This window comes from Cyclopterus lumpus, chromosome 5 (assembly GCF_009769545.1).
Source record: "Cyclopterus lumpus isolate fCycLum1 chromosome 5, fCycLum1.pri, whole genome shotgun sequence".
Taxonomy (NCBI): Eukaryota; Metazoa; Chordata; class Actinopteri; order Perciformes; family Cyclopteridae; genus Cyclopterus; species Cyclopterus lumpus.
This window is the reverse complement of record NC_046970.1, coordinates 7,518,847-7,545,720: the sequence shown is the minus strand read 5'-3', so window position 1 is coordinate 7,545,720 and position 26,874 is coordinate 7,518,847. Positions and strand designations below refer to the sequence as shown.

The 26,874-nt window shown below is 42.5% G+C and overlaps 1 protein-coding gene across 2 annotated transcripts in view; it reads right to left on the bottom strand.

The window, feature by feature from the left end:
- epha8 (eph receptor A8) overlaps positions 1-10,969 on the bottom strand; it is a 96,355-nt gene extending 85,386 nt beyond the window's left edge. For both annotated transcript variants that reach the window (XM_034532445.1, XM_034532446.1), the window contains exon 1: positions 10,643-10,969. In XM_034532445.1, the coding sequence (XP_034388336.1) occupies positions 10,643-10,922 (280 nt within the window). In that variant the 5' untranslated portion in view covers positions 10,923-10,969. The remainder of the gene's footprint in view (positions 1-10,642) is intronic.
- Between the last annotated feature and the right edge of the window lie 15,905 nt (positions 10,970-26,874).

Genomic DNA, 26,874 nt, shown 5'->3' with positions numbered 1-26,874 from the left:
CTCCAAATTGGAGGGCTGTCATGGTGACGTAATGAACCTCCCTGCTTTTATATATTCTTTGCACTGCAGCAGGAAATAAACAGAGACACATTTGGACAACTGTAACATGTTCCATGGGGAGCGGTAGTGAGACCTCTAAGCGTGTCAGTGCCCAGGGGTCCATTGCCTTATAATCCGCCTCTACCACTGCATTAAAGTGTTTGTTTCCCCCACAGGAGGACGTGTCGGAGTGTGGGAAGTTGCACTGCGGAGCAAACCCAAACTTTTCCTACCTATGTCATCACAGTCTCCGGCCCTGCAGGGATACACAGGCTTTGTTGTTAATCTAGTTTGAGTGTGAGTAGATGAATAAATAGCAGTGTTTAGTATGAACATAGGACAGAGGAGGACAGAGGAGAATAACGTATTTGGACTCCCTGCTTTTGGCTCTGTTTGTGTGTTAGCCACTGCTAAATCATTCCCAATAAACACTGTAAAGATTGCCTGGAAGAAGTCTTTTTTCAATTGTAATCAATTCAGGCAATATCAGGCAACTTTCCAGATACTGCCATGATGCCATTTATCTTCAAATTTGCTCCATTTCCACGGGATCTCACAACTGCCCCGAATAGCGTTAAAAGGTATGAAATTAAAATAAAGTAATAAATGAAATAAGTCACTTGCATGTGGCAGAATACTACAGCGGGAAGTAACTCACAGACGAGGCTCTGATGCAAGACATTGAAATAGACTTTTACAAACCTTTTTTTGCCAAAATCCCCTTCATTTGATTTATTCGCTTTGTCCTCCCCTTTCCACTTTGGACAGTTTAAACGCAACCGTTCCTTTAAGGCTCACATGCACCTTTAAGACACACATGCGTGTGAGCGAGCTCGTGGATTCGTCCCGTGCCTCTGTTCGGATTGTGTGCACACGCGTCAGGATTTTCATTAGATGAGAAATGAGCTATCTGCCCCCACCTCCTCCACGCCCGCTCCCACGACACATATTAATTACATCAGACCTGTGATATATGGACAGATTACAGGGTGTAAAATGCATTATTTCCATATGGAAACAGGCCCCAGGTGCCATCCATCAGTCTGCATCACGGTGGGTTCAGCGCTCGCTACATTACATGATCGTGCTGCTCACCTGCGACCGCCAGAGGAATCTATCCTCCTGCACACTTTCTGTTCATTCTAGAAGGTCCTCAACAGAACAATGACAGCATTGGTTTTCCAAATGCCCAGATGAATTACAGTCAGGTGACCTGACAAGTTGATTGTTGAAAAGCAGAAGGAGAACTTACTAAAACTCTGAGTAAGGTGTTTGTTTAACCCGTTCTCACTCACAACAACGTCGAATACCGATGCTGGCCGGTGCCCCTCGTCGTCTGATACGACACACTGACGCACTGGGTTTCAACAACAACACGTTTTTATTGCCTCAACTTGACCCTGGCGAACAACGGCATCCTGCCGAAAAGGATGAGGTCGGCTCAGGCGACGCAACGACAAGCAACCCGTTTAGTTTGGAGGACTTGTTGATGAACTCACGCGCTGCACGCTCTCAGCCCGTTGCTGTTCGAGCCGCTGTGACTCAGAGGCAGAGGGGGGGGAGGGGGCTATTCACAAAGTGAGCCGAGCACAAACTCTTGAGTTTGACCTTATTAGTCGGATGGTTCTTTGTAGCTTCAGCTATTGGAACAGGTTGGCAGGTTTTGCCGGCGTTTATCAAGAGCGTTTCAGACCTGCGCTGGGCTTCTATTAAACTTAATGAACATTTAAATCCTTTAATGGATTGAAGGGAATTGAGAGCGGGCGAATTGAGAGTGGGCGAATTATCAGCTCGCCGCTCTCCGCTCACCCGCCGATGGAACTCGAAGAGACTCGTTTGAGACGACCCCCCCCCCCCTCACTTTGTTCCCGTCTCACACTCTCCTTGTTGCTCCCCTTCGATCCTTCTCTCTCTCTCCCTCCATCACGCAGCCTCTCTTTTTTTTCCCAACCCACGCTGTGTTCCCCTGACCGTCTATACCAAAGGAGAGGAAGGCTGCTGCTGCAGAGCCAGACCTCCGTCATTCATCAGTCCCCGTGATGGGGAACATCACAGAGATCTCTCTCCAGGAGGGATGCGCTAACACAACCGCAACACCAGCCCGTTACACAGCTGTCAGCCGTTGCCCACCTCTGTCTCTCACTCTTGCTTCATCCTCACATCAGTGGAGTATCCTCTACCCCTCTATGCTAGCAAAGCAAGTGGAACATGAATTACCCAACGATGCAGACACAATCACAGGGCATAGCGGAGGCGGGCCCAGAGGCTGCTGAACTCTGGCTAGCCCAGCGTCAGGTCCTGTTAATGGGTGGGAAAGGGGCTCAAGAGAGGCCCCCTGCTTTTCTGAGGCCTGACGACTTGCTGGAGGACTGGCAGTCGCGTCCTTATTGATCTGCTAGCTCCTATATTCCTGTCGACAGCTGGCTAACAAGGCTGATGTCTCAATGAAGGCCGGTGCCTTGGGGAGGGAAGGGGGGAGCTGGTGGCCAGCCAACAGAAACCTGTGTTGAGGCGAACCGGCAGACAGAGGGAGGGAGCGGCTCACGCCCCCTCTGGGTCTTCTAATGCGCACCCACGGCGCTGCACATACAGGCCCTCCCCAGACGGCAACCTCTGTTTCTGCCGAGTGAAGCCGCTGCTGAAGTGTCCTAAAACCTGCATTCTCTCTTCTGACCAACAGGGGGCAACTCCTACGGTTGCAAAAAGAGTCAGATTGTATAGAAGTCTATGAGAAAATGAGTACCCACTTGATTTGTTCCCTCAGTATACATTGTGAACATGATTCATTTATGGTCCCATTTAGAGTCAAATAGACCATAAAGACGAGTATGCTTTAGGGCGGGCTTAGTGTGATAGACAGGTTGCTGTCGCTACCAGAGCCGAACACAGCGTCTCTACTTCACTCCTCCGCATTCCAAATATGGTAACTTTCGTTCATCGGTTGCAAAAAACAACAACATGGCGACGTCCGTAATCTAAAATGGTGATGACTCGATGCATCATAACAATAGGTGATGTCAGGATGACGACGTCCACTTCTCATATGCAATCTATAGCCCTACCGCCTCAGCCACGACTTTGCTTTTATTGTTTTTAAAGTGATACATTATGTAAATTCGCGGTGCTTCCGCTCCCGTCTGAACCACGGCTGCGGTCCTCTCCAGCCCGCGCTGCAGCACACATGATCTGAAGGGGCGCATGCGCTGACTAATAACATAATACACAGCAGACTACGGGACAGGTCGATTTGTTTTCCTCTTAATTTTCATTAGATTAGGACTTTATTTCGTTACTTTTTTCCTCAAAGTATTACCACTTAGGACTAATAAATCTATTGACTTGGCCGGGTGCCATATGCACATTTAAAGAGGCGAGAGTGAATCACGCCTTTCATTAAATATCTAAGTCGAACATATGTTTGAAAGAGATACAGATACAAAGCCTCACTGCATTAAATTACATTGTTGTTATATTTCTACATCTCTTAATGCTCTTCTATCTATTATGGGCCAAGAACTGACAGCTACAAAAACAAAAACAGGTGTGTGGGTGTCTGTGTGTGTGTATGTGTGAAAGAAACACTGACAGACTGACTAATGAGGCTGTTGGTCTATTTTTGATGAGACTTCAGGATATAGTTTAGTTTATTTGATTTGATATGGGCATCCCAGTAGTATTACAATAGTATCATTATGCACCAGGATCAGATACACTGTGTCTAGTGTTTACAGTCAAACGCTAATTTAATTCAAACATCTGGCTTAAAAAGAAAAGAAAAAGAAAACACATCCAGATAAAGATCCACAAATACATCTAAAAATACATCAAGATATACGTCCACATATACATCTACAAATACATCTACATATCCATCTACAAATACATCCAGATTTACATTGAAAAATAAATCCAGATATACATCCACATATGTCCAAATATCCATCTGCATATACAGTACATCTGCATATCCGTCTACAAATACATATACAAATACGTCCACGTATCCATCTACAAATACATCCACAAATACGTCAACAAATACATCCAGATTTACATCCAAAAATAAATCCATATATATATCCACATATACTGTATGTCCAAATATACGTCTGCATATACATCCCCATATACGTCCACAAATACGTCCACATATACATCCTCAAATACGTCCACAAATACGCCCACATATACGTCCACAAATACGTCCACAAATACGTCCACATATACGTCCACAAATACGTCCACAAATACGTCCACATATACATCCACAAATGAATCCACATATACGTCCACAAATACGTCCACAAATACGTCCACATATACATCCACAAATGAATCCACAAATACGTCCACAAATACGTCCACAAATGAATCCACAAATACGTCCACAAATGAATCCACAAATACGTCCACAAATACGTCCACATATACGTCCACAAATGAATCCACAAATACGTCCACATATACGTCCACAAATACGGCCACATATACGCCGACATATACGTCCACAAATCTTCCGATGTGAGGTCCTGGGACAGGGATGTCGTATGAGTAGATTGTAAAGCCCTCTGAGGCAAATTTGTAATTTGTGATATTGGGCTATACAAAATAAACTGAATTGAAAACTTACAAATACATCAACAATTACATCTACATATACGTCCACAAATACGTCCACTTATACAGTCACAAACAAATCAACAAATACAAAATCACACACACAGACACGTACTCCGTGAGGTGGAGGCAGCTCCACAAGTCACTAAAAGGTGTTCGGAGCTCAAATATGAGACCTGTGAAAGGAAATATTTTCCCTCGTCAGCGAGCCTGCTGAAGTGTCCTTGAGCAAGACAATGAGGACCACACTCTTCCGCAAATTCGTCACTTATCACAAGAGCTTAAATGCTTTTTTCCCTCAGTAATCTGTTGCAGAAAGGTTTCCTCTCCAAGCTATTAATCACTACAAGTTCTTGCGCATTTTTCCTCTCATGTGATGTTTCTAAACATACAGCAGACTAACTGAGGAGAGATCAATACAAACAGCAGCATCTGCCGTAGCAGTGATCAAAATCAAAACCCTTTTATTTATTTATTTTCACAGGCACATATTCTGTCTTTGCCTTTTTTATTGCACAAAAAGTAAAAATCTGCAGCTCCTTTTTAACTTTCCCCCCACTAAATTCCCTGTTTTCCCTGTGATGTTCTAAATTACAAATCTTAAAATCGTGAAAAAAAAAATGATTTGTTGTTCCGTGCCTGTGTTCCCCCTCGGTCCTCCCGCTGCAGAGGTATGTGGGAATAATCATCCACCTACGGTTTTTGCTCATTAGCAGTGAGTCGTGCTCTCTGCATGTGTCTTTTCATGTTCCTCGTGCTAACAACAACCTGAAGGAATGCTCTCTATCCTCGCTGGGGAAAGCCACGGTGTTCAGGAGTTTAACCGGAGACAGTGCCCCGGCAGATTGGAGGGGATGCTCGGGGAAGGACACCTTCTGTTTCATGGATTGGAATTCCATTCATACATTGTCATATTCATGTAATGTGTTTATGTAACTTTGTAAATGCTGTTCATTCTGTACACATGACATCTATTGCTTCTGTCCATCCGGGGAGAGGGATCCTCCTCTGTTGTTCTCCTGAAGGTTTCTTCCCTTTTTTCCCTGTCAAAGGTTATTTTTTGGGGAGTTTTTCCTGATCCGATGTGAGGTCCTGGGACAGGGATGTCGTATGTGTACAGATTGTAAAGCCCTCTGTGGCAAATTTGTTAAAGTGGGGCCGGAACGATATAGTACAACAAAACTTTAAAAGATTGCCAGTTTCACACACGACGATGTCAAGCGAGTTAATTTTTTCATCGATGCCAACACCGGATCTTACTGGGTGTTGCTGGACGCGAGACGTAAACAAGACGTGATCGATCCACGCCGACTCTGTGTGCTGGAAACTAACTCAAGAAATACAACAGTAACTTCTCCGCGTCCAGCCTATAACGCACAAAGAAAGAGTTGCAGATTGCGCTTCACTAAACTGGGGTTGGTTTATTATGATGGAACGGTATGAATTGTCATTGCGAATCTTTTTTTAAATTTTACTCTAGCTTTTAATTTAAAGTGACTGTTTTTCCCCAATAACCATTTTATTTTGTCACAAAGTCTGACGACCTGACCTGACCTGACCTGACCCTGCCCCCCCCCCGTGCCCCGCCAACTGTGACGATAAATTTAATACAAATGGAAGCGTAGCTGTTCTTTGAAATGTGCGGATAACAGATGTAATTTAAATTTTGTGGAATGGCCGTTCGGGTTCCCCACATGCCAAACCCCACTTCCATCCCCCGATTACAACAAATATGGGAAACTCTGGATGCATTACAGTTCGGCTTCATGTCATGCTCCATGTGGGTAGTTTGGCCTTCATGGATTTAATAGAATTTTCAATACTGATTCAGGATACATACTGATACAGAATTGTGTGCTGACATCCTAAATGTGGCCATTTTGGTCACTCAAAATACAACGGATTCGATGTTTCCCCTCTGAATTGCTTCCTTGAAAAATATTATTTCTGCACTTTTAAGGAATGTTACTGCAGTGGTGCTGTTTAGCGTTCAAAGCTTCCTCGGACTTCCCAGTTCTAGTTTGAGGGCGTACTGTATGTGTCGCGTTTCTTGTCAGGGAATTAAGTTTGGAAAGTAAAATCCTAAAATGTGCCCTTGTATTGAAGGAAAATACTGCAACCTCTGTTTAAAAAAATTCAAAAATAAAAGCCATTATGAAATAAATATGGTGAAACATGCCAAATACATACAATTAGTACATGTACCCATGAAATTGTGCCCGCTCATTTCTACACGAACATATTTGCGCTCATTTGATTGGCTGTTGCTTTGTTCTGAATAAGAGCCAATCATATAACCGGACCTGTGCTCTTTGTGTCAGATTTTGTGATGAAATGGAATACAATAGTCATTGTGGGGTGGCTTAGTAATGTACAGAAAGTCACAAAAAAGCTGGAATAAAAAAAAAAAGGAAAGACCTGCAATAACATTTCATCATAATAAACCAACACGACTTGGAATGTATCAAATTATTTAACAATTGTATGGTTATATTTTTCACTGGATGTTCTCTATATAATTTATTTGTTTAACCAATTAATTGTTAAAAAATTGCTTAGTAAATAAATACATGTAACAAAATGTATTTTGACTTGACGGACTCCATAATTCGCAGATACTTTGTCTCACTCACTTTTTACAATAGAGAGAAAAATGGAAAAATAGGGAAAGAGACAGACGGATGTTGTGGGTTGAACGCGACAAGATTGCAGTTTAATTGACAGTATTTTCCCAATATTGTCCCCGTCCAATGAAAGTCACGAATCTCCCATTTTATTTCATTATTAGAGATAAACTAAAGGATTAAGTCTTCCCTTAAGGACTGAGAATTAAATCAAACATTTAAAAAACACTTTGGATTACAGGTGAAAACTGTTTTTACTAGCTCATGCTCATTTTGGAGACACGTGGATTTCACAGTGACAGAATGCATCGGAAAGCGCTTTAAAAAAATGAATGACATTTTTTTTATTTTAAACGTTATAAAAGAATACGGTTTTTGCAATGAACTCGTCTTAACCTTTTACCTCTAATACTACAGTGCGCACTCAGATCTGCTTAAAGAATGCTAAACTCCGTCCCTGCAAATGAAACACGCTGGTAAACTGAGCTTTAACAATCCCCCACTGGATTGATCCCAGCCGCGTATCCTTTTATTTCTGTTTCTGGATTAGAACAACTTTAATATTTACTGTGTCTATCGTAAGGAAAACACATTACTATGTCAAAATATTATAGGTTGTCCATCGGGCTATCCCTCCACCTTACCATACATATATACGTGCACACACACACACACACACACACACACACACACTGCACTCCGTTAACAAATCGGTGACGGACGCTTGAGTGATGTTGACAATCAAATACGTATATATACATGTATATGTGTGTGTATATATATATATATATATATATATATATATATATAGAGAGAGAGAGAGAGAGAGAGAGAGAGAGAGAGAGAGAGAGAGATGTATACACTCAAATTCAAAATCTCCTTGCGCCAGTGAGGAGAGGTGTGCAGCCTTTTAAAACCTGCCTGGTTCATGTGTGTTTGTGTCCACACAAGATGAGCACCTGACAGCAAACATGAACAAAATCAAAATGGCCAGCCATGCCTTCTGCTCCTACGTCCAACGTATACAAACACAGCGTCTGTCTTTTTCGTGAGTGCCACTGAAGAGTTACATATGCATGTATATATATATATATATGCATATATATATATATATATATATATATATATATATATATATATATATATGCGTGTGTGTGTGTGTGTGTTGTCAAGTGGAGCTCTTCATGGTTGTGCGAGCAGTTGCCTGTTCTTCCACCTATTTAATTTCAAGCTCGTTCCAAAGGTCGCCCCCTCTACGAACATGTAATATTCTAAAATGCCCTGGAGTCACGACGCAGCCGAACCCAAAGCGAAGAGGCGAAATTAAATTTTCGCCTCTATCATCTTTAAAAAAATGCATTAGTTCTCATTTAGACATTAACTATTTGTTTGGCCTTATAACAATTGATGTAATCAGCAGTTTTTGCAGGATCTTGAGAACATTGGATTTGTTTTTCTTTCGATAAATTAGTGCGCATGATGGGAGCAAAACATCAGTTATATTCACAATTCTATGGTGACTTTTCGCTGTAGAGTGAGAGTGAGTTTCCTAGTGTAAATAGCTAATGTTAATGTTGTTAACAGAAGGAAAACAATAAACATTTAAATGGGTTTTGGTTTCAGCGACACGACAGTCTAATTGCTGTTTAAAGGGGGATCTCAAACCCCCAATCATTTTTGGCCCAAAATGGAACTGCAGGAGCATCGTGGTATGACGTACCGCATCGTCCCCCCCGGTTTGATTCCAGCCGAGCAACCTTGCTGCACGTTACATCCCTCTCCGGTCTGTCTCTCGCTACACTTTCTTAAAGGTAAAAATGGCACACAAAACAAACGAAAAATCTGTGTGAAAAGAAAATATAGCCAGCTTCAGTGGATTTGCTTTCAAAATGTGCCTCACAATCTGGATTAAACGCAGATGTAAGACTTGTATACCTATACGGGACATGCTGACAAAAATCCTTCTAGCAAATAATAAGATTTAGTTGTGGTGATTTAGTTTTTAGTAGCAGTTTGTGTTTTCAGTGACATGGCGATCTCTCCTGCAGTTCAACGCGGCGGAAACACGCTCAGACCTACAGAAGCATGACGGGACGGTAAAACGCATTAACATCTTTTTTTTTTTGTTCTTTTTTTTTTTACACATCTGGAAACAGACGCTCAGATGCGCTTTATATTCAATCCTGATCAAAAAAAGCTAATTTTTAAACTCGGTAAGCGGAGAGGAGGCGACGGTGCACATTGCGTGTTATCTCCCCCCAATCACATGGAAATCGTTAATCTGCACAATAGGCGACGATCCATCACGGGGGAGGTCGGACGAATCGGAACGAGGGAGGGGAAGATTAGGACGCTTGGCCTGGGAAGTCAGTGAGCGTATTGGAAAACAGGAGCAGCGGCCGAGAAGAAAGGAAACAAAGCCCGACGTGCGAGTAACACAGGGCGGTGATGTTGTGCGTGGCCGTCGCTGAGGCGACAGGCTGCCCGTCTCGCCGCCTGCTCCGTCTGACCCGAGGCGGCCCGACTCTCCCGTCCCGACTTTGCTCAGTTTAAACACAGGATAGGCGCTGACCCTCACCTCTCCACTGCTGAGGTGATCCCACCCGATCTCTCTCGCTATTCTTTCTTTTCTATTCTTCTTCCGCTGCTTCCCCCCCCCCCCTCCTTCCTGCAGTGGCAAGCTGAATGTTGCCGTTGGGGGACGAAGAAGGCCCTAACAGGTCAAATCGCTGCCGTTGTCACACACACACACATAAAGAAAGAGAGGCACCGGGGGACTTTGTGGTGTGTGTGTGTATGTGTGTGTGTGTGTGTGTGGCATTAGTTGAACAAGTGACAACAACAGTATCCCGTCTCGTGGTGGAAAGATAAAGGACAGGAGGATGGAAGTAAACAAACCCAGGCTGGGGTTAAGGGAGCAAAGTGTGCCGTGTGCGACAAGAACACCGACACACTTACACGCAAAAAAAAACACACACACACACGTCATAAAAGGAGCTCAAAAGAAGATGTTCACCTCGGATCGGGGACGGGAAAAGGCGTTCACGTTTGGCGTCACCGCCTAACAGACACATGCGCCGTTCGCTGCGGCCCGACACGCAACCCCCGGGCAAATATGAGCGATGTCAAAACGAGTTCACACACACACACACGTCACCCAGATTTCCTTGAGTTGCTGTGCGAAGCCAACTTTGATGTCGTGCCCCCCCCTCTGGATCGTCACACGCGAGCGCACCATCTAAGTCCGTCTGTTTGTGCAACGCATTGGGGTTTTCTAGGAGCTCCACATGTATGAAGTTAATCCCCTTGGCTGTCAAAGTCAGAGATGATCTATTTTTTAAAACACACATACACACACTTACCTTCGTTGCTGTTAGTTCCTGCATTGCCCAGAGCCTGTAGTGATATAGTCCATAGCAGCATCGCGGCCAGCCCTGGATCTGAAGCCATGGTGTTCTCCCTTGCACCCCGCCAGTCTCCCTCTGCCTCTCTCTCCTCTCTTACTCCCTTCTCCCTCTCTGCCACTCGCTGCCTCTCTCTCTCCTCTCCCTCTCCTTCGTCTCCTACCGAGTCCCAGGGTTTGGAGCGAGAGCCGGCAGTGAGGCAAGCGTGTGTGTGTGAGTGTGAGGGCTGCAAGCTCATTGGGTTGGAGTTAGAGCCTGCCTCTGTGGCTCGCTTCAGTCTGCCGGGCTCCCTCGTGCACACACACACACACACACACACACATACAGACACACACACACTTTCGGCAGTTAGCCGGTGGAAGGGGGAGGGAACAAGTGTGTCTGTCAAAGTCTCACCAGCCAATTAGAGCGCTGGATCGGCCGGCGCTGCAAGCTAAGTGCTCTCTCCGTTGCCACACCCTCCCGCCCTACCTGCCTGGCCAACTCACTCTGTTTGTCTCCGTGGGTCATGAGCCTCACCCTCCCTCTCTCTCTCTCTCTTTACTCCCATTTGTTATCATCGCCTTGCTCCCCCTCCACACACACACACACACACACACACACACACACTCACTCTCTCACCTACCCAGTGGCAAATATCTGACTGATGGGATGAACCGCAGCATGTCGGCGAGGCTCAAGGACAATGATCGCTTATTGATCCTGTGTATTGTATTCATAAAGCTATTATCTACAGTATGTCCAGGTGCAGGAGTGTGTACTCACATGGTGTTGTGTGTGTTATTCAAGGACTATGATCATTTATAGATTTGTGTGATAGTGGGGAACTCTGCAAATGTGCCAGATCACAGCACCTGTCCAGATCAATTGTTTTCTTTCTCTCTGGTTATGCTGCAACACACACAGCTGTGTTTCCATCACTTTAGAGGACATTGCATTGACTTACATTCATTTTCTGGAGACGTACCATAACCTAAAACCTAACCTAACGTTACCTTAAAGCAAGCATTCAGTCTAAAATGTAATATTTTACATTGTGGGGATGTGCATTTTGTTCCCAAAGGGAAGACGAGTCCCCACAATGTTACTGTGTACACAGAGGTCCCCACAACATGAGTAATACCCACGAACATACACACACACCTTCCTTCACACTGCTGCAAAGTGAACTGCGTTGATGTAAAATCATGAACAGTAGTACAAAAAGCTGATAGATTCTTACTTTTTAAAACTGATACTGTAAACAGTCTCACCTCAAGGTCGACGTGGTGGCTGGGTCTGTTCTCTTCATGGAAATCATGTGATATGATCGAAAGCTCCAGGACAACTACTAAATGGAAGAGATGGAGGTGAGGTGTTTTTGTCAGTTTCCGTTTCTAATGCCAACAATGAACTTTTGCACTTACTGTTTATAGTAATAATACAACTTCTGCGGGCAGTTTGTATTACTGCTACCACTACTGCTACTAATAGTATAATTGTTATCAATGGTATTTTTAGGTGGAAAAACATGGTGGAGCAACAAATAATTTGGATAGATAAGAAAGATTTTACAATATGCTATTTCACATTCTCCACACAGGTGATAATCCGCCTGAGCGGATTTTCTCCTCGACCTATTATACAGCTCAATATCCTGTTTCTAGGTGCTGCATAACTGTATGTTTGCTCTGCCAATTTTACCCCGTTGACCTGCTGCTTTCATGTTTGGTAATCCTTCCAAAAAGACGCTTGAGTTGCCGAAAGCCCGATCTTGATCAGGTCCCCTACCTAAAACAAACACTAGCAGGTAGACTTTTTTCACTCCGCTCCACCACTAAACCTTGAATATGAATATTTTTACCAATGCTTTGGTTTCCACATTTTCTGTATTCGTTAAAAGAAATACCGACTTCTGCCAATTAGGAGCAAATGACAAATTGCAGCGAGGCGGGGCAACAGACAATCTGCCCACTTGGCATCACATTTGTGCCATTCACATCTATTGCCAAAGGCTTTGCATGTGTATTGTTGCTTTTCCAACACTTGGTAAGAGCGTGGGGCTATCCCCACATAGCGCCATCTCGAGCCAAGCACAATTATAACAGTTTTTCAATGATTCCATCCAGCCACTGACCGTGAATTGTAGAATAATACAACTTGAAGGAGCATGAATTAATCCAAATAATAAATACCATTATATTTCTTTCTAAATTACTCAGTAATCACTAAAAACACTTTATCTGCTGCAAGCAGATGGCAGGCTTTGCCCCAGTTGCCCCAAATTATCCATAATAATAATACTCATACTATTAGGATATAATATGTGTATAATAATGAGTCATATTACATCTCACAACCACTGCTACTAGCATCATGTTACCAATGATTCATGACAATAATAATTTCTTAGTTTATACTACTCATACTACTATGACATAAGTGTTATTTGTATATGTTTGGCACTGCTACTATAACTTCTACGGCTATCAATACCTGTTACTGCTAATATTGTTACACAGTATAATAAGACATTACAATTGTAATTGATGCTAATGATTCCATTATAATTTAATACTAATAAAATGTAAATATGAAATGTGTATGTTATTTTAACTTTGAGTAACTGCTCCCACAAATACTAATACTACTGAGGCAACTTTCAATTCAATTCAGTTTATTTTTTATAGCCCAGAATCACCTCAGAGGTCTTTGTAGCAACTACTACAATGACAAACAATATATAGATGCTACGACTAGTACTGCTACTAATAATACTATTATGGTAATACTACTACTACTCACAATCTAGACATCAGGGTTAATTGCAAATATGTGTGATGTCACTAACACAAATACTGCTATGAATGACAAGTAATAATAACAATATACTGATATAAATTATGAAGATGTTTTATCAACTAAAATATTACTAATAATATTACTGTGCTTCGTGCACTACAATACTAGTAAATCAAAATTAATAATAGTAATTATGAAGATATGTTTTATCAATACTAATTCACATATAATACTAGTGTAGTTTAAAAAAAAATGCAAACAAAATTCTGATTATGTTTCATCAATTCTAATACAAATACTAATTATAATATTGTACTTAGTTATTTTTACTAACAAATAATAATTATATAATGAATAATGAAAATATGAATATAATAAAATTAACGCTATTTGTAGTCATACAATAAAATAATATTTAGAATTGTTTAGGACATTTAATAATTTCAAAGGTATGGTGAATACAAAAGTATTATTGTTGCTGAGAGTTCTTCTCCTGGGTATCGTGGCCAGCCGCTCTCACTAGTTGTAGCTGTGAGTCTAATGTTTGCAGGAAGTGTGTGTGTGTCACGGCGCTGCTCAGAGGTCTGCCAGCACTGCTGCCGTGCCGAGTTTCCAAACCCCTGGACATGGCAGCACAACACTGTCGCCGCTCGGCTGCCATCACGACAAACGGCCTCCGACACCACCGCTGAAGCGTAATTGAGGTGAGCACTTGATTTTCCTCGCACGCAAACACGCACGCACACACACACTCCGACAAAAAGATATCTAAGACTATAAATGAGGAATGTCCCTGAATATCGAGTGTGAGCATACATGCAGCTGTCCCCCGCTTAGTGAGGGAGACGGAGGGTTAGTTGAGATGAGTGTCCAGGCCAAATGGAAGCAGCGCTGATTCTGCCAAAACCCCCGTCCTCCCCTTCCCTTCCCCCTCTCTCAGGCCCGGAGACACAGGGGTTTCTGTGTGAGTTCAGAATGCTTCCTCCACAGCATGTATAGGGGGAGCCTTGTGCCTACGTGCAGTGTCCCCGTAAAGGCTGAAGACAAACACACACAAACACACTAAAGTGCAGAGGGTCACGCATCATATTCGGCCAGACGTAGCTGCTCCCTGCAGCTGTTTCATCCCAGATCCGCAGCGCGTGAGGCTCCGCCGCTTTGCCACTAGGCTGCACTGTCAGTCTGCCTGTCTAATAGGCTGCGCCTGTCATCTTCCCCTCCCTCCTCTTGGTCTTCCACGATAGAACGCTCCCTGAACCCTTAAACGCAACACAGATGCAAATCAGTGATTTATGTCAATGTCTCTCTGATGTAAACACACGACCAGAGGGGATTTTTTGCAGAAGAAAAAAGAGAGCGGGCTGACAAAAGAGGGTTTAAAAGCAGAGGAATTAAATCTATATTCTTTCCATTAATAGCATAGCATGAAGGATATTGGAAAAAAAACAGAAAGATTTTGCTGTTGGAATGACTTTCCATTAGGCCTGGAGCGGCTACAGAATGTTCTGTTTTTGCTCCCAAACGTAACGCTTTTATTGTATTGTATGGAACCAGAATCAAAAGTCCTTCAAAATGTCCAGCATCTGCCATCTCAGTCACTTTTTCGCACCTCTAGTAATTGATTTCCTACACAGAAGCGCATCCGCGTCACATCTCAGCTTTAGGCAGCGCTGTAAAGTCTTTCTCTACCGTTCTCAGATCAGGAGGTGGCAAAGAATGCCCTCATCCAACATAAAAAAACGTGGATGATATTACTCAGAGAACGGAAGCGTGAATATAAATGTGAACACAAAAAGGAGTGATGCTAATATTGTCGGGTCATTTTATCCTTTTACCGTAATCGAAGCAGCGTGGGGGAAAGTAATGTGTGATAGATGTGTTATTATAAACACTGGCTGAACCTCCGCATACAAACACACACACTCACGGACACACACACGAAGGCAAGCTCATTAAAATGGCTCCCCATAGCTCCTTGCTCTCACAGCGAGTCTTTGAGAAGCCTTGTTTTGTGTGTATGCATCCACCATAATGAGGAAATTTATTAACGAATTGATCGCCGTGGCGACGATGTGGGGAGTACCCTGCATATGTGTGCGTTTACCTGGGGGGTTCATGGGCAGCAGTTGGCATTAAATCCTAAAGGTGTGTGTGTGTGTCTCTGTGAGCAAGCAGATGGTGGGGGTCAGTGTGTGCCTGGTGTTGAGGGCCTCATCAGTGCGTGTTGGCTAAATATAGCGCGCTAGTGACGGAGCTGCTCGGAGCATGGTTGCCGAATTTAATTCTTTGATCAGTTCAGCTCCATTCATTTCACTGTCAGTGTGACGGAGCACGTGAATTCATTTCAGCTGTTAACACAGAGGTATCATTTTACCTACTAACTATGATCATCGCCAATTCTAATCATGTATAAGAGAAAAGCATTTCTCCCTTTCCTTTCTTCCTTTATTGTATTTGGTAATGGTTTAACAACATTTACCAGTGTGGTACATGCTCAAGTAGTGTCAGGGCCCCTTTATTTACCTCTAATTGCACCACCGGCGATCAGGAGCACCAGGAGATATAGATCACCAGAATAAATATATATCTTTTACAGATGCCCCAATTACCTTTTTTATTGCTGATTGCCAATGAGTCATATTGGCTTATGTTGTTCTGCTTGTGTTATAGCAGCTGGTATCAAAGGCTCCAGACCGTTTTATTTTTAGAAAAATAAACTTAATCGCCACCGAAGTGTAAACCATCAAAAATATTCTGTTATCTATTGTGGTTATTGGCCTAAAACCACACAATTAAAACTACTCGCAGAAACCAAAACAAGATGTAGTATCTACTTTATATTACTGTGAAAACATATCCTTCAAATAACTGTATTTCTGTTTTCTCACCAAAAACTACATTTTACAAGAATACATTTGAACACATCATGATACTGTTGTAAATTTGTAAATCAATTTCGCCTAATACTTGTTTTTACCAAATAAAGAATGAAAGTGTCATAATGTAAGTCAATGGAACCTCCGTACATTAGCAGTTACTTCCGATGCTGCCGACGTTATTGGCTCTCCTCTTGCAGATTTCCACACAATGCTGTTATTCGCAATGTAGCGTAATCAGGGATTGGTGACTACTAAAGTATTAATGACGAGCTCCTGATTGCATGTTTTTACAGTAAAACTTTACTTCACACTATGACGGTTAAACTCTATAATTAATCCGCTTCACGATGGCTCTCCAGAGACTCATAGGTGACGTCACAGAGATTACATCCATAATAACAATAGTAACAATACCAGTTCAACTGTTCATCAAGGTTCTGCAGCTTTTAGCTAAGTTGTATGCCTTTTTTTATACATTAAGTCAACGCGCTCGTCAATGTCACCTTCCATGAACCAACGAATCACAGCCTGGATGGGGCGGGACATTAAAAAAAGGGTTAATGTTCCAATTTGTGTCTCCAGCGACATTTTTAAATATGGAACTCATTGTTAAGCAAGAATGATAAACCTCAAACAATTATAAATGTTGGTTGTGTATTTCCTAAATGACTGTTGTTTTCAATTGGATATAATAGTGGTACAATGACCAATACTATAGTAGTATATAATATTCTAAATGGATATACTAACATTATATAACTACAGTAATATATATTTTTAATTATTTAATGCATAGAAAACCAATTGTCAATAAAAAAGCAACTATTTTGCACCGATGTCCGTCGACAGAATCAGTAGTTCCAGAGCTTTTCATTATTCCCTGATCTTCACCATGTGGTTATTAACCATGACTACAAAGGTCTCCTAAACTTAAGGGGATACTTCCCCCAAAAAGTTGAAAAACAAAACTGTATCAAAACAGGCGGTTCTAATCAAAATAATATTGTGGACAAAGTCAACATTTGCAGATCCTTTAGACTATCGGCACCTTTCACCTGCCTACGCAACTGTTTGAATGCAGCTAAAACAAGCTGTGATATACCATTTAGTAAGACTATTCTTTTAAGAGCCGTCTTGCAATCCAACGCTGCACGTGATCAACAGACTCCCCTCGATGAAAGGACCCGCTAGTCACACATGTGCCTATCCAGAGGAGTCCGGTCCATAGTGGGGCCCCATAGAAGTCAGGCCCCTTCCGGGGGACCATCTGAGGACCAGATTTTGGAATGAAATATGCACGGTAGTTAATGGCTACCTTTTTGATCCCTTTTTAATTGTACCATGAATTATACATAATGTTTTCAAGTAAATTGCATTTGGACCTAAAACTGTTGAAGTATACGACTGTGAAACTATGCGATTAGAAAGACTAAACACCCAAGTGTTGCTTAAGTGACGTTTCTACCCGGTTGTTACAATGTGTGTTGAATACCTGTATGTACTCACTCCAACAACGGGTCTTGCTCGTTCTATTCGCTTGCCGGCTGAAATTAAGAGGATAAATACATCTGTTAAGACACATTACATTGGCGCATGGAACATAGCTAAGTTAGCTTGCTAGCAATTTGCGACTTTCTGGACGTGCAAGATTATTTTTTTAATTGACGAGCATCGTAATTCATGGCAAAATGTAAACTGATTTGCCTTTTGCCGCTATCTGTTGTGCATATTTGTTTCCAAAATAAGGGTCCAGTGGCATCAACCGGGAGCAAGCAGGACTTTGGCTCTCTCTGTAGGGGAAGAGAAAGTGAAAATACATTAAAGAGTAAGTTGTTGATATAAACCATTACTCAGTAAGTTTGACTTTTTTTAGATTCTGATTGAAAAGTGATACCTGCAGAGCAGGCAAGAAAGTTGTGGTTGGTCGATCTTCAATAATTATACACAATATTGACCCTTGTGTTGGTCCAATGATGATTTAAAAACGTTATCTTCAATTTACCACTGTATGTACTATGTTTGACGAACTGGCACTAAAGAGATGGAAAGAATCATACTACTTAGCTTTATCGCAAACAAATATTGCATGAAAATTGCAAACTGAACAGTACTAAACTTTTTCTCCCAGATTTACGTTTCTGTTTTGAATCGAGCCGTAGCTTGCTTCTTGTGTTTGCCAACATAACAGTTAGCTTGTTGTAGCAGCCCTAAAGGACTGTTAAGCTAGCGGCGAGAAAAGCTTTGGACTGGGGGCGCGGAAGCGACGGGACGCCACTGGGCAGCAGATGGAGAGCTCCTCTCTGCTGGCAAAGCCTTGGGCCTTGCTGCCTCAGCTGTTATAAGAAAATGTACTGCATAATGTTATGTTGAACATAAGACCATGGGGATCAGTAGACAACTAGTGTAAAATAACATCAATCCGTGGGTTGGTTTTCCTCCTGTTCGACCCAATTTGTCACCAGGCACTAATGATGTTATTCCAACAGCCCGGGCTTCCCCAGGGAGCAGTCCGCTGGTGGAGTGCAAATCAATCAAAGTGTATAAATGACACACGCTGGTTTGGTTTACTTGTTTTGTGGGTTCACATGATATTTTGTTCTCTCTGGATCTTGGGGTGGATCAGTAGCTCAATCAAGGAATGGGCAAACAGGTTTGCCTCATCATGGTCTCTCTTTAGAGAGGAGCTGGGCTCTGTTAAGATGTATGAGGAGGTATGATAGTTCTGCAGTAAATGACATTCTGTTTTATTTGGTTGACTCATAGATTGATTAGCTGTGATGCTGCAGATTTAGTTGTATTGAAATATTCAGGTTTTGTCTTCGCCTTTCATGAATTTGTGTTGTTATTAAATTCTGCTTTGGTTGGCACTACTCCTGCTTATTGAAGATCCGTCTCTTTTTAAGTTGTCTAGTGTAAATCACCTCACCTTCATATGGGGGAGGGCTACAGGGTTTTATTGTTTTGTTTTCAGTAGCTTGGTCTCATTACAAGGTTCCGCTCAGTCCAACCATCCTGGCCTTTAGATTTAATACAAAAACATTTTTTTATTTGATAAGTCAGTCAATATATATACTATTTTATACAGTCAGGGCCATACGTATTTGGACTGTGACACAATTCTTATTTTCTTCTTTACATGACTTTAGACAGATTTAAAATGATGCCGTCAATCATGCCGTTGAAGTGTAGACTTTCAGTTTTAATTCAATGGGGATAAAACAAAACTATCGCATTAACCATTTAGGAATTACAACCATTTTTAAACAGAACCCCATACCCCCCATTTTCAGAGGCTCAAAAATAATTGGACACTTGTCTTACAGATGGTTTGATGGCCAGGTGGGGCTAGTTCCCTTTTTATTTCATGACAAATTAAGCAGCTAAAAGGGAGACTTCTTGGAAGAACGTCCTCCTATCAAACTTCCCAGAAAACGGCCCCCCGCTCATCCTTCTGGGTGACTTTAACATCCAGACAGAGAAGTCATCGGACCTGCTACTCTTACTGTCTTCCTTTGCTCTCTCGCTCAGTCCATCCCCTCCTACTCACAAAGCTGGCAACCAAAGCTGGCAACCATATTTTCACCAGAAACTGCTCTACATCTAACCTCACTGTAACTCCACTTCATGTCTCTGACCACTTCTTCATCGCTTACTCTCTCCCACTCTTTGGAACTGACAACCCTCCCACAATGGACTCTGCATCTGTCCGTCGCAACATCCGCACCCTCTCACCCTCCTCTCTGGCCTCGTCTATTCTGTCAGCCCTCCCTTCAACTGACTCATTCTCACTCATGCAGCCTAACTTTGAACTTTGCCACTGACACTACTATCTACTCTGTCTTCCTCTCTTGATTCTCTCTGTCCTCTTACAACTCGAAAGGTCCGCAAGTCCTCTCCGGCTCCGTGGCTGTCCGAACCAGTGCGCGCCAAGAGAGCCACTATGCAAGCATCGGAAAGGAAATGGCGAAAATCCAAACACGCCGACTACCTGCTCGCCTAACCTCCTTGACCCCCTGGTCCCCCCCCCCTCCATCCACCCTTCTACCAAGCCACTTTGTTGACTACTTCACAAACAAGATAGACGACATACGCTCCTCATTTACTAATCCATCTTCTATAACTACACTTCTAGTAACTTCATCTTCTTCCCCCTTGTTTTCCTCTTTTATCCCCCTGTCTCCCAATCAAGTTCTTACCTTGGTAACCTCTGCCCGCCCAACCACCTGCCCCCTTGACCCCAGGCACCGCGCTCTCACTCTTCTCATCCTACCTCACCGACCGCACTTACCGGGTAACCTGGAGAGGTTCTGTGTCTGAGCCTTGTCCTCTGACTACTGGTGTCCCTCAGGGCTCAGTCCTTGGTCCTCTTCTCTCTGTACACCAACTCTCTCGGCTCTGTCATTCGCTCGCATGGCTTCACCTACCACAGCTATGCTGACGACACCCAATTGATCCTCTCGTTTCCCCAATCTGAAACACAGGTAGCAGCACGAATCTCTGCCTGTCTGACATCTCTCAGTGGATGTCCGCACACCACCTGAAAATTAACCGGGACAAGACTGAACTTCTCCTCCTTCCAGGAAAAGGCTCTCCCACCCACGACCTGACTATTAACATCAACAACTCGGTGTTGGCTCCGACTCCGACTGCCAGGAACCTTGGTGTGACACTCGACAGTCAACTCTCCCTGACTGACGACATTACCGCAATAACACGCACGAGCTGTACAACATCAGGAGAATACGACCTCTTCTCACTCAGAAGGCGGCACAGGTTCTGGTCCAGGCTCTGGTCATCTCACGGCTAGACTATATTGCAACTCCCTCCTGGCAGGTCTACCTGCTAATGCCATTTGACTGGTACAGCTCATCCAGAATGCAGCTGCTCGACTGGTCTTCAACCTCCCGAAATTTACCCACACAACTCCGCTCCTCCGTGACCTTCACTGGTTACGGTGGCCGCCCGCATCCGCTTCAAAACATTGGTACTTGCGTACCGTGCTGCGAACAGATAGGGTCCGGTCTACATCCAGGACATGGTCAAACCGTACACCCCACCTTGTTCACTTCGCTTGGCTTCTGCCAATCGGCTTGTAGCTCCGTCACTAAGAGCTAAACACTCAACAAAGTCACGACTGTTTGCTGTGCTGGCTCCTCATTGGTGGAATGAGCTCCCCATTGACATCAGGACAGCAGAAAGTCTCTACATTTTCCGTCACAAACTAAAAACACATCTTTTTCAACTATACCTTGAATAGGGAAGGTAGCGCCGTAGTAGCACTTTGGCAGCACTTAAATGGCTCTTACTGATAGCACTTTGTAGTTTAACTTTATTGAAGAAATTGTACTTGCTTGATTCTTGTTGTTCTGAGTTTGGACTCATGGTTTTAATGCACTTATTGTAAGTCACTTCGGATAAAAGCGTCAGCTAAATGACATGTAATGTAAATGTAATGTCTGGAGATGATTTAAAAGGTTGAGTTTGCATTTAGCAGCTGGTCCAGAGAACTCTCAGCATGAGAACCAAAAAGGTGTCAATGCAAGTGAAGGAGTCCATTAAAAGGCTGACAAACTACACCAACTTATCAGGCAGATAGTAGAAATATTAGAATTGACCAAATCAACGGTTTGGTACATTCCTAAAAATAAGGGTACTGGCAAGCTCACCAAAACCAACACCAAAAGGCCCGGAAGACCATGAAAATTACATGTAAAGTAGATGTCGCAGAATTCTTTCCATGGTGAATAAAACCCCTTCATAACATGAATACTCTGGAGGTAGGCGTGTCTATGCCTTCATGAATCTGAATACAGAAGGTTTACAACAAGGTGCAAACCACTAGTAACACTAAAGAACAGGAAGGCCAGATTAGACTTTGCCATAAAACATCTGAATAAGCCTTATCTATTTTAGATGAAGGTTCTTTGGACAAATACAACCAAGATTAACTTGTACCAGAATTATGGGAAGAGAAAAGTGTAGAGATGGAAAGGAACAACTCCTGACCCAAAGCAAACCTCTAACATGGTGCAGGCTTCTATGGCTGCCCATCATGAACTTGATCACTGTTCATTGAGAATAGAAGTAGCAGGATGAGTTTTGAGGTGTTTAGGTCGATACCGTCCAGTCAGATTCAGCCAAATGCTGCAAAACTAGACATTGGATCCATATGGATAATGACCCAAAACATAGTGTGAAAACAGCCAAAGAGCCTCTCAAGGCAAAGAAATGGAATATTATTCAATGGCCAAGTCAGTCACCTGATCTCAACCCAAGTGAGCATGCTTTTCATTTACTTAAGATAAAACTAAAGTCAGAAAGACCCACAAACAAGCAGCAACTGAAGGAGGCTTCAGTAAATACCTGGCAAAGCATCTCTAGGGAGGAAACTCAGCATTTGGTGATGACTTTGTGTGTAAGACTTCAGGCCTTCGTTAACTGCAAACAAAGTATTAAAATTGATCATTACGTTCAATATTCTGTTTGTCCAATTACTTCTGAACCTCTGAAAATGTAGGGGAATGTGTAAAAATGGCTGTAATTACAAAACAGTAATGTCATATTTTTGACCGCTTTATTTTAAATCCATTGCAGTCGTGTACAAAGGCAAAATTAGAACAATTGTGTCACAGTCCAAATACTTTTCTATGATGATATATCATGGGACTGTGCCAGGAGCCCCGTGAGTCTACATTAATGTGGTGGTTTGTATGTTGTTAGCGTATTAAAATTGAATTTCTCAATGACAGGCACACAGAAACCTAAACTGATCTCCCAGCAGACTTCAGAGACCGTATAGAGACACTGATCTGTCTGGTCTAACCAAGTGCCTTCTTTCACCAGCTCTCGAGAACATTAATGCTGATCGCGATGTCCACTGAAAAAGTTAAAACATTTCTTCAAAGTCCGCTTCCTTCAAGTGTATCTTCTTTACGGGCAACCACTTCAACCTGACCATGTAACCCCCAGGGACATCTCGAAGAGCATTCGAGTCCGCTGGATTTAATGAGCCTCCGTTTCAGCTGAAACCTTTGCAGCTAATCAGTGACGCTTCCTTTGAACTCTGCCAGGACCAAACAGAATCCCAACTGTAAACTGTCAGAGCCACACGCAGAGCCAACCTTGATGCACAGCTAAAATACATTTACTCAAAGCGGTGTAATCTGCGGCGAAATCAGAACTCTCAGGCGAGACTACAGATGACTCAGTCTGATTAGTATCCTTTGCATAATGAGTGTTGATTATTCCGTCTAATTTACCTGCATATGCTACTGATTGCTACCTCACTGATGCTTTTTTTCTACTGTGCGTTCTTGTCTGTAACAGAGTCCAAGAGTTAAGAGTCTCGGCTGCTCTTGCTGTACATTTAAAAAGACCAAAGTGTCCTGCTCTTTCGTGGCAGTTTTGGTCATGAAAGGTACCTAGTAGCACTATGGGTCAATGCTTCTACAAGTGGTTACCCAGTTTGTTTGTAATGTGCATGCTCACATATGCCTCATTCTGGGACTAAAATTCAGCTTTGGGCTTTGAGATGTAGAGGCCCGAGGCACTAATTAAAATCTTATAATGATGAGCACCTTGAAGACACTTGAAGATGTCTTGTTGACACCTGCCTCCTCAGTTTGTAATTGCACACCACCAATAAGACCGGCCTGACTAGTCAAGGTCAGCTGGAACACTAGTCAAAGATTGGCATGTTCACGATGAAGATTGACTGAGCCAATCTCAACAGAAACGAGGATCAGTCCAAATTTCGAGGTGCCGCTTGTATCCCTCCCTGTCTGACAGCTCTGCCACGGTCAAGGACCATACAGTAACTACTGACACCGGAAAATGAAAAATAAAACCTCTATGACCTCTATGGCCTTAGCAACACCGTACAAAGCTGATATCATCGCATGACTTAGTAAAACGTGTGAATGCCAGTTTTGTGAGCTATCACTTTTTGAAAGCTAGAAAAAATAGTTTGCACCTATTATTATTATCGGCTCATTTTGACATCCACCAAAACAAAGTACCAGGTACTTTCCAGAACCTTTGTTAATGGTAAACCAAAGTCGAGTTGAGTAGAGCTGTGACGCACCATGCAGTGTAATTGCAGCAATAGACTTGCAGGCGTCGGCAACTTGATATTTGTTCCTGCTGCAAAGAAACCAAGCAATGTGCCAACACAGGAAATGAAGAAGACGGCTAGCAACCAAACGTGGATGCAAAAGAATACAGAATTCAAAATTATTTGACCACCAGTTTTAGCATCCTGGTATTGGCTAGTGGTGATTCTGATATCCATATTTAAATCATCATTAACACAATATACCATAACATCAATACATAGTTTCAACAATAATCTGCTGAAGATGGTGTATAATTACTCAGGTTCTCGAGCTAAAAATAGAAGAAGAAAATTGTTTTTGTTCTATAGACAAGCCTCAAGCAGCAGGGACCGTGAGAGGGTCTTAACCAAGAACAACATCAATAACGAGGTCACGCATGCGTGCATGCATTGTCACGTTTGTACTTGAGAAACTGTGTATGTGTCTGAGAAAAGCCAGAAAGCATGTATGCAAGAGAGAGAGAGGGGTCTTTGAGGGGTCAGTGTTGTTGTTGTGCTAATACGCTTTAGTTCTAATTAGCAGGCTGCCTCTAAGCCTCAAGTGTCCTCTCATAATACACACGATTTCCACACAATCAATTTCCATGAAAACAAGAAGCCCTGAAACTACTACACGATGACCCAAAGTCGTTTGTTGTGCGTTGTTTTTTTTTTGTGAAAGAGGGGGGCTGTATTTCTTCCTGTTTTATGTTGAAGAACATGACATTTCAGCACAACATTAACATCCCAAAAGACGGTTAGCCAAAAGTGATGAGTTGTCTTGTATCTTGTGTCTCCAGGAGAGCTCGTCTTGACTGGTTTGGAAACCCCGAGAGTTGACGGACTGACAGAGACTAGTGAGGGGCCTATGTGACACACAGCTTGTTGTATTTTAAATCAGAAAAAAATGAAGTAAAATGACAGGAAACAGAAATAGATTGAAGACTGTTGAGCCAACACATTTTTTAAGATTTGTCTTGGTGAAAAGCTGTGTGATGACAAGGCATGTTGGGTGGAAGTTGTCGTTCCAATCAGAATTTCAATTTACACAGGAGATATAAATGCACTTTTTGCATCATAGTTTGGAAATTTGAAAGTGGGGTTGGATGAAGTTTTATACTTTGTTGTCAGACATCCCTTTCTAACCGGAAGAGAAGCCGTTATCAGTACTTTAAGTGGGTGCCAGTATTCTCATTATTCACGGTCATCAGCAATAAACATTACATTTTTAATTTTTAGAGTGAATAAAAGACACTAGGAGATATTAGGTTTAGGGGCCCTCCACTCAAAATAATAAATGTTTTTGCCTTAAAATGCAATGCAAATGCAGATCATTTTGGATATATAATGCAACAAAAGAAAACTTGCACTAGTTCAATACTTATTGTGTGTACACAAATCGTAGCCTTCGTCTGAATATTTAATTATTGTGGAAAAGTTTGCTCTGTAAATTCACATTCTGTAAATCAGAAGAATAGATTCAGAACACTTTTTTTTAAATATTGTTTCATTAATAATATTTCTCTAAAATTTAAAACTTTACAAGACGCATAATTATAAAGGCTTCGGCTCTCTTTTATTTGAATAGAACAGGTGTCAGACTGTGGTTAGCATAAAGACTAGAAGCAAGGAGAAACAGCAAGCATATATATGTCACAGTTCAGCTGCCGCTTCGCCTCTGCCCCGGTAAATCGCCATAGCCTTCTGTCACCGACCACAAGAATAGGCTCTGCTTCCTCTGATTTCTTTCTGCCTTCTCCCCTGACGTCTTGGCGTTCCACCGAGCGAGTTTTGTCACGTGAGAATAGCCGAGACTGTTTGCCTGTTGTGTGTCTGCTGCCTGGAATAAAGCTTTGTGTTACTATTCCGTGTGTCCATCGTAGGGTTTCTAGGTCCTAACCACCTCCGTTACAGGATCAAAATGTGACGCCATCGTTCCCTACAATGTCCCACTTTTGCTTCATGTTTTGGCAACATCCGCACCGTAGCCTTCTCCCTCATCGCCGTGTGTCTGTGCAGTTTGTTTTTTCGGACACAGTCGTGACTCACCTGTCCAGCACAGCTGTCCTCCATCACTGGTGAGCCGCTGCCTGCCTTTTTTTTAAAATTTACTTCGAACATGTAACCTAAGTAAAAATTGCATTTAAAAAATGAACGGTGAATGTAGCAAATTGTCAAGGAACAAATTTCATTCTTATAAAAAACGACCTATAATTATTAAACTGTTAAAAAGATAAATATAACTGAACGTTTAAATCTACGTAATACCACATGAGTAAATCGTGAGTTTCTACTGAGGTTAATGGTGTGACAGCAGCAGGAAGGAAGGAAGGAGCTTTGGTTTCTCGCCAACAGAATATAACCTGAATGCTGTAGTACAATAGATTTCATGGGGTCGTGTTTTGGATGCGCTTTTTGTAGTCCATTGTTGTAATTTC